The sequence below is a fragment of the Motacilla alba genome, chromosome 14 (genome assembly GCF_015832195.1).
Source record: "Motacilla alba alba isolate MOTALB_02 chromosome 14, Motacilla_alba_V1.0_pri, whole genome shotgun sequence".
In the NCBI taxonomy this organism is placed as follows: Eukaryota; Metazoa; Chordata; class Aves; order Passeriformes; family Motacillidae; genus Motacilla; species Motacilla alba.
In genome coordinates this window covers 12,059,252-12,067,742 of record NC_052029.1, presented here as the reverse complement: position 1 = coordinate 12,067,742, position 8,491 = coordinate 12,059,252, and the positions used below count along the sequence as shown (strand labels likewise).

General features: G+C 51.5%; 1 protein-coding gene across 3 annotated transcripts; it reads right to left on the bottom strand.

Annotated features, from left to right (window-relative positions):
- Positions 1–646: 646 nt before the first annotated feature.
- On the bottom strand, positions 647–7,883 carry CHST12 (carbohydrate sulfotransferase 12). Of its 3 annotated transcripts, none has more exons than XM_038151753.1 (2): positions 7,755–7,883; positions 647–2,408 (listed from the first exon to the last, which is right to left on the bottom strand). In XM_038151753.1, the coding sequence occupies exon 2, from the start codon at positions 2,312–2,314 to the stop codon at positions 1,064–1,066; it is 1,251 nt and encodes a 416-aa protein (XP_038007681.1). In that variant the 5' UTR covers positions 2,315–2,408; positions 7,755–7,883; the 3' UTR covers positions 647–1,063. The 3 variants fall into 3 exon arrangements, with proteins under 3 accessions (XP_038007681.1, XP_038007682.1, XP_038007684.1); XM_038151754.1 differs by lacking the exon at positions 7,755–7,883 and adding an exon at positions 7,611–7,690; XM_038151756.1 differs by lacking the exon at positions 7,755–7,883 and adding an exon at positions 7,419–7,593.
- Positions 7,884–8,491: the final 608 nt, after the last annotated feature.

The window sequence follows — 8,491 nt, the reverse complement described above, 5'->3', positions numbered from 1 at the left end:
CCCTGGGATAAGCATCTGCATCCCTGCCACGTTCCCTTCAAGCGTGCACAGGGACGATGAGGACGCAGCACAGATCTCAAGGGACTGGCACTGCCTGCAGCAGAGGCCAGGACATGGAGCAGCACACCACCAGGGCCTGGCCAGCTCGCCCATCCAGGAGCACTCTGCCCACCCCGGCTGGGTGGCCACAACCCCTAAGAACATCACCACCCTCCTGGAATGGGACAAGTCATGGGAATGCTCCACACTAGCAAGGTACAGGGGCTGAACCTCAGCTTTGTGGACAGCAGGGTCCCACAGTGCCTTGGCAAAAGGTCGGGCAGTGCAGAAGTGCTGTGTTGGCCACCTGCATGCCCCAAAACACCCCACAGGACTTGCTGCCACTGCTCCCAATGCCATTTCCTTCCTGTGACCCTGGCGTCACACTCCACACCTGTGAGCAGTGTGAGTCACCAAAGTCCTTCCAGGTGTTCTTCCAGGCCTGTTTGGCAGAGTCGGGCACTGACCCATCCCACTGCCTCAAGCCCATCTTGAAGTGACCACCAGCAGCCACCATCAACATCCCAGCCCCCAGAATGATCCAAGTGCTCTGCAAACCATGGACCTCTGAAAAGCAGCCCTGAGACAACACACAGAGGCAGGTACATAATTTCTTGGGGTTTTCCTTTACTTTTTTTTTATTCCTTCCCTTCCTTTGCCATGACACAAACTTTGTTTTAAATATCTTAAATATATTAATTTTTAAAAAGTATTAATAAAAAGCTACTGAAGGACATGATTGGCAGAGTGACCAAGGGCAGCAACCCATTACAAAGTATGGGGACATTTTAAAAAACAGAAAACAAATTATAACCCCAAAAAATGGCATTTTTTTGCATATGCACAGCTGGCTGGAATACCCTGGACTCTGGCATTATTGTAAAAATGGAAGGGGAAGCAGTAGAAAAAATATATTCCATTGTACCAACTCGCATTGGGAAGGGAGTTAAGAGCAAAAATGAGGAGGATTTAAACATTTTTGGTATTTCAGATGTTCCCTCCCACACCCACTGCCTAATCACTTTCAGTCTTTAAGCAAGTTTTCTGGCTTTGGATAGCCAAAGAGTACAAAATCTGCTTCATAAAGCTTGTAGAGCTGCTGCCTCCAAGCCAGTGGGATTTTGGCAAACCAGTTATCTTCCCAGCTGCTGGCAGTCCTGTTCCGGTAGCTGGGTGGGAAGCGAAGCAGCCTGTCCACTTTGAGGAGCTGCAATAAATAAGCAGCATCCTCATCCAGCGTCTCCAGCTTCCCGATGAAATCATAGTCTATCTGGCACGGGTGGCACAGACGGTAAACCTGCCTCCAGTGCTCATTGAAGGGGGCCATCTTCTCTGTCCTGGGATCCAGTAAGTACTGGATGAAGTCAGAAAAGGAGACTTTGAGGCCTGCCCCGAAGGCCTCGCTAACGGAGGTGGGAAGGTTGGTGTGGTTGGAGTAGAGCTTTAGCATGGGGATGGCGAAACGCCGGTAGAAGTCCTCGTTCTCCAGCTCGAATTTGCTGCGAAAAGCGGAGATGAGGCGGACAAAGGGGTCTCGTACAAAGAGGAACTTGGTGTATTTCTTCAGCTTGATCTTCATCAGGTGCCGGGAGAACTTCCCGTAGCGGCGCCAGAATTTGTTGAAGGTCAGGTGGGTGCTGGTGTTGTGGACGTGCTCCCGGGGGATATCCAGAGGGTTGCGGTAGGGGACCCCCTGGTCCAGCAGGCTCTCACTTAGCACGATCATCACACGTTTCCAGTTGGTGCAGGCCACCTTGGGCACGTAGCAGTAGATGACGCCGTGGCGGTCATCCACGATCAGGTGGTTGAGCTCGTAGTTCGGAATGTCGTCGAAGGAGCGCTCCTTGGTGGGGAAGGTGAAGCTGGAATTGGCACAAAACTCCCGCAATGTTCTCTGTCTCTCTACCTGCAGCTTCTCTTGGTCCAAGCTGTTCCTGTCCTTGTGTGTAGACCAGTCATAGCCCCGCACGTTCTCCTCCAAGTTACTCACCACAGGCTTGTTGGAGCCCTGGACGAGGAGCTGCTCTGTCTTTCGGGGGATAGAGTTGTTCTGTTTCAGGCTCGAGCTCAGCAGCTTTGCCAAAAATTCATCTACATCTGGCAAGGCTTCCCAGTCCTCACCTGCTGCGATGGCTCCTGGGGAGCGGGGTCTGGAGAAGGATGTGTGCAGGTAGAAGTGAGCCGTGCCCACGTTGTCCCAGTACACAATAATCAGGAGGATCATGAAGATGGAGACCAGCACCACAGACAGACGGAGGAGCCGCGCTTTGGTCATCCTGACACTACTGCGGTAGCTGGCTTTCACCTGGACTCACCTCTGGCTTGCAGAGTGAGGCTTGGGATCCAGCATGGTGCTGCAGAGCAGGAGCCTGGAAAGGTATGAGGAAAGAAAAGTTAATCCATTAGAAATCCTTCTGGTTTGGAGAGAATGACTTGGCACAGTCAAAACTTGTCGTGGGCCTGACCATCCCCATTTCCACATGGGGAGAGCTGTGAGAGTCAGAGGTGTCCATAGAGACTCTGTGGAAAAGAGCTGGCTGGCCAAAAGCAGACATAACAATGTGTTGCAATTTTATCAGTTTCATAGCAGTCATGGCTTTTTTTTTACCAATATCAAGTTTCTGGAAGTAAATTATTGCAGGAGAAGTTCTATTTAAATTTTTTAAAATTAGTAAAATATAATGATTTCAGGCCTAGAGCTTACTGAGGCAAGTTTGAGAGTATTAAAATATACAACCATACACAGAAAGTATGCAGAGCCAATTACCTTTCAGACCACCTTGATTTTTACACTATCTAACACACAAGCAGAAAGAAGTCTCAATCCATGATTTCAGCTTTTGGTATCACACTGTGGTCTCATCTCTGCACGAAGGTGCTCTGTGCTGAAAACAAATTCCTTATTGGAGTTATGAATACAGGGCTGAAGGTGCCACTGCCTCAGTGGCTAAAGCAAGTCCCTGCTGAGAGAACATCACAGACCTGAACACACCATCTTATCTACTCTGTGTGAAGGCACCCAGTAGGTGTTATCTCCATGACCTCTCCTGATAGCTATTTCATTTTGCCAGGAACAAAGACTACACAAAAAGTTCTCCTACAACACCCCGCCAAGGGATACAGTCCTGATAAGAGCCACTCATCAATAAAAATCTAAAGGAGAGATTATCTTTAACTGAATGATTTTGGAGATTAAGGATGCTCTGGTAAATCTGTGTTCTTGCCCAGACACTGTTGAGTCAGGACCTCTTTTCCTACTTTAATGTAATTTATATTTCTATCACACTCAACGCTAACAACTCTTGATCACCAAAGACAGCTGAGAAATCACTGCTAATGAGGCAGCTCAGATCATCCATTCTGAGGGGTACAGCAGGTTTGAGTTTTTTGCTTCAACCAGCCCCATCTTTTCACTGCTGTCTGCTTTCCATGACTCCCAGCCTCTTTCTTCCCACAAGATCCTCAGGGAACACCCATCTCCCCACCCTGCTGCATGTTTTCTGGTCCAAGGCTCTGTGCAGGCAGGCTGGCAAACCAGCCTTGAGCTCTCCCCAAGCCAGCAAGGAGCCAGTGCCTGCAGCCAGGGAAGAACAACACAGCAAAGTGACGAGCTACAAGTAGTTACTGCAATGTTCTCCACCCCTCCAAGCATAGTCCAGGCTCTGATTATAAACACAGAGCAGCACCTACAGATAAAAAACAAGAGCTGTCCTTTCCACAGACATCCTAAATGTTTCCAATGACTTCAGCACAAACCCTGCAAACACCAGCTTTGAAAACAAAGCCACTCCGGGGCAAGCTGCCCTGAAAAGTTTTGTTAAAATGAAGGCTGGATGTCTCTTCTTCCCAAAACACAGAAGTTGCTCCCCAGCCAATTCACACCACCCTTAAACAGCATCAACCCCACCCTACACAGAGATGCAGAACTCAAGTCCAGATATGCAAAAGTGCTAAGCTCTGGCATTCCCAGGGAAAAGGTGCTCAGTACCTCTGAAGTTCACTGCAGCCTCGCAGTGAATGACTTGGTAAAAAGTCCCCTGCATGGTTGTGCTCATGTCTCAGGAGTGATAGGTTTTAACAACCAAAGTCCAGGTTTCAGACATCAGGCAAGAATTTAGTAACAAAGAGGAACAATACCAGATACTGTTACATGTCAAAGTATTAGGTCAGCTTGTCTCAAGACACAAAACACACATCTGAAGGCATATGGTTTCTCCACCCTGGTGCATTTATTTACAGTTTGGAAGTAGGGATAGACAGAAATTCAGCAGAGCTGTAGCCTAATACAGGCTTTGCAGTGCAACATCACAAAGTGCCCTCTCCTGAAGCCAGCTTCTTATTCTGCCTGCGAAGGGGAGCTGGAGGACCTGCAGACATAATGTTTTACACTCTGCAGAGCAAGAAGCAGGTATTACTCAGCAGTAATTCTCCTTATTTAGCTAGTCAAGATTGAGGATGGAGCAGATCTGAGAAGAAACACCCAGAGAGATCAGCAGAGAGCTTAAAGAAGGGGCAAATTACATATGTGCGTCAGCACTTCAGACCAAGCATCTGAGTCCAGCAGCAGAAGATAATGGAGGGACACTGCCAAGACTCCTGCTTGGCACACTCCTGGGTTTGAGTTTTGCCCAAGTCTGTTCTTGCTTTTGATCCCATTTAGCTGCTCAGGGCAGGGACTGCTTCCTATTCTGGATGAATAGGGTGCCCACTGCGCACAGAATCCCAGCACGCTGCGCTTCCAGCGCTGCTTGAGACCTCTGGGCTGCCTGGAATGCAGCAAGCCTGGAAAGCTGCACGGAGCATCCTTTTCTGCTGTCCCCATCCCCAGCAGCTCCCACAGCCCTGGGCAGCACTGCAGCCTGCCAGCAGAGCTGTCCCAGCCCGGCGTGGACTCATCCCCCTGCTAGCAGCAGGGGCAGACTGGACACTGTGTGTGGCACTCACATTCCTGGGGCAAATGGAAAGAGGGATCTTCACCAAAGCCACCCCACCGTGCAGCTTCACCAAGTGCACCCCAAGGGCTCCAGCCTGCTTTCCAGGACACGGCACGCAGGCCTGCCAGAGAGTTTGGCTTTTCCAAGACACACACACAGCAGCGAGCAGCAGAGAATCAGAAAGACTTCACTTCTATTAACTCTACCAGTGCCAGAGAGGAACCCTGGAAAAGAGCAGTAAGATAGCTTAATGCCCGCTCAGAAGGAAAACGCCGCAGAAAACAAGAGTTGCTCTATTGATTATGACCCATCCCCTTCCTGAGCACCACAAAAAGGACGCCAGACTGAAAGCACAAATTAGAGCTCTCTGTGCACATTAGAGGGAACGTGCCTCTGTCCTCCCCTTGCCAGAATCAAAAGGAAAAGCTTCCAGAAAGAGCCAAGAATTTACATTCAAGTTCAACCCAAAGTCACCAGCCAACAGGAACGTGCACCAGGATCCACACAAAGCTGCCTCTGTGACACAGTGCTGGCAAACTGGAGAGTGGACCAAGTGCTATAATTATCCTACAGAGCCCCCTGAGCAGCCATCCCGTGACCATCTCCAACCTGAACCTGACCTGGGTGTGAACCAAGAACTTTTCTCCCCATACTAGGCCTGAGAAAGACACTGCGCTCTGAGGTCACTCGGTCTGAGGTCACTCGTGCCATGACAGGTCACATCCCCTGCTGTGTCAAACAACCACCTCTCAAACTCATTTAACACAAGAAAGAGGGGATGTCCCCAGCACTCTTATGGCAAAAGCCATTGCAGATGCAACTCCTAGGGGGTTTGGAAACTTTATTTCCACTTCACAGCCTGATTGTAACTGTTTATTCTCAGTACACGTAAGATCTTACGTAATTTGTGTCTCTTTATTCCCCTCCTCTCGGCTTTATGGAACAACTACATTCTCTTCCAGCCTCTCTGCAAAAGTAACTCCAGCTCACTTACAGGAGCAGTAAGGCCCACAGGAAATAAAGCAGCTTACAGAAAGGCATGTGCCAGACATGGGGACAATAAACCCTCTCTATGAACAGCAGTGGTTTTGGAAGAAATGTGACTCCAAAGGCTTGGGTGCAGATCCCCTCTCTTCTTGCTTTGGGCTTCCCCAGCACTAGGAACCACCTCAATTCCTCCAGTACCCACTTGATCTAACATGAGAAGATACAGCATTTGTGGCAGCTTACTTGGATTTTGCCTGCTTAGGAAGACAGAAAGCAGTGGAGTAAGAACTTTTGAAAACACATAAAACCCCCACCAAATTCAAATGGGCACTTCACCAGGGATCACTGGACCCATGCAGCCTTCTATACTTACATGTCTTGGTACACACCAGTTATGCTTAGGGAATCAGCAACCTCTAGAAAAGTAGAATCTAATTTAATCTCCTAAAGGTGCAGGAGAATGGGCTCCCATCAGTGAAAGTAGACTGTACCAATAAACAAATTTCATGCACTTGGCTATCGCTCAACACATTGTTTCTGCCCAGCCTCCCAAAAGTCTAGCACCCTTTTCAGAGCAAGGAAGTTTTAACTCATCGAATGACACCAATACTTACATTAGTATAAATGTAAACCATAAGCAAAAAATGGAGCTGCTTTGCATGTTGTACCACAACTTTGCCCATATATGTTAGAGACCAGCAGAAGAACATCCTAATCTACAGTTTGCCGGCGCCTTGCCCACCATTGCTGCCACCAAGCCTGATTTGCACAGGCTTGGCAGCACGTCCCACCTCTTTTTTAATATCCATACTCGGAAGTCGTCACAATTTCTTAAATTTCAGGAGAAAACTCCGCAAACGCAGGACGTATTTTTCATCCATTACTTTTATCACAAACTTCCAGCACATGCACCATCCCTGGCTTGACAATCGCAGGAAGCAGCGGTGCTGCAGCCCGGGCCAACAACACCCGGGGACATTTGTTGTGTGTCACCCCTGACGGCCACCTTACAAACACCTGGTTCCGGCAGTGTTCAGCCTGAGCTCCGCAGTGAAGTTCAGGCTGGAAGAGGAGCGTTTTGGGCCGGATCCCCGCGGAGCAGCGCTGGAAGCCGGGCTGTGCCGTCGGGAGGCGGCTGCATCCCGGCATCGCTCATCCCCCGGCCGCTGCCGAGCCCGGCACGGCTGCAGAGCACCCAGCACGGCTGCACCAGCCTCAGGCCCAGCAGCCGGGCTGGAAGGAGCCACGGAGTCACTAAGGTTGGAAAAGACCTCTAGGATGGAGTGCCACGATCATCAACCCAACGCTGTCAAGCCGTGACCCCCAGTGCAACATCTACATCCACCTCCAGGGACGGTGACACCGCCACCTCTCCGGGCAGCTCGTTCCCTGGGTCAGCTCCAGGCTGCTTCCTCTTCTTCTGTCTTTTGCTACTTGGGAGAAAAGACCGGCACCCACCTGTCTACAACCTCCTCCCAGGTGGCCGCAGAGAGCGATGCGGTCCCCCCGGTTCTCCTTTAATCCAGGTTAAACCCCCCCAGCTCCCTGGGGAGCGTCCAGCCGGGAAGGTGCCGCGTGTGTGGAGAAGGGGAGCTGCCCCGCAGAGCCCCCGCAGCCCCAGCCCCGCGTCCCGCCGGAGCCGAGCCCTACCTGGCACCGGGGAGAGCGGAGGGACAGGCGGGGACACGCCGCGCTCATAACCGGGAGCTGGTCCGGCCCCGGGGCGGCACCACCTCAGCGAGCCCCGCCCGGCCTCTCGGACAACCCCCGAGCCCCGCCCGGCCCCGCGCTCACCTCCCGCCCGGGCACCGCAGCCTTCGCCTTCTTCCCCTTCGCCTTCTTCCCCTTCTCCTTCCCTCCTCCTCCTCCTCCCGCCGCGCTCCCGGCGCCGCCTCTCGCGAGACGCCGCGCGCGGGGGTCCCCGCGGGGCCGCGCAGGCGCCGCTCCGCCCGCCAGGGGCGGCCCCGGCCGCGCGCCCGCCCTCGCCTGAGGGAGCGCAGCGGGGGCGGCGCTGCGGCGGCTCCGGCGGCGGTCCGGAGCGCTCGCACCCGCCCGGCGTGAGGAGAAACGGCCATAAACTAAACCACGACATTCACTTCAACGTGTGGGAGAGCTGCTTGCCATGGAGAAGGGCAGAGCACTGGAATAGGGTGGCCAGGGAGGGTGCGGATCTCCTTCTCTGGGGATATCCCAAACCCACCTGGCCGCGTTCCTGTGTCAGCTGCTTTAGGTGACTCCTCTGTGGCAAGGATTTTGACTAGGTGATCTTCAGAGATCCCTCCCAACCCTGAAAATTCTGTGATTCGTTAAAAATTTAACGTAAAGCTCACTTTTAAATTAATCACACATTACCACACCGTAACCCTGTGTGGGTATTTATTGTCCCTGAAGCTTGGGTGGCCAGCAGTCATTATAAGGAGCAAAGTCTAAATAACTGGACACAGTAAGGCTAGAAAATGCTGCTGAAAAATGCCAGCACCGTTTAAGCTCCTTTTGCTTCTCTAGTTGTTTGTGATTGGTAAGAATTGAAT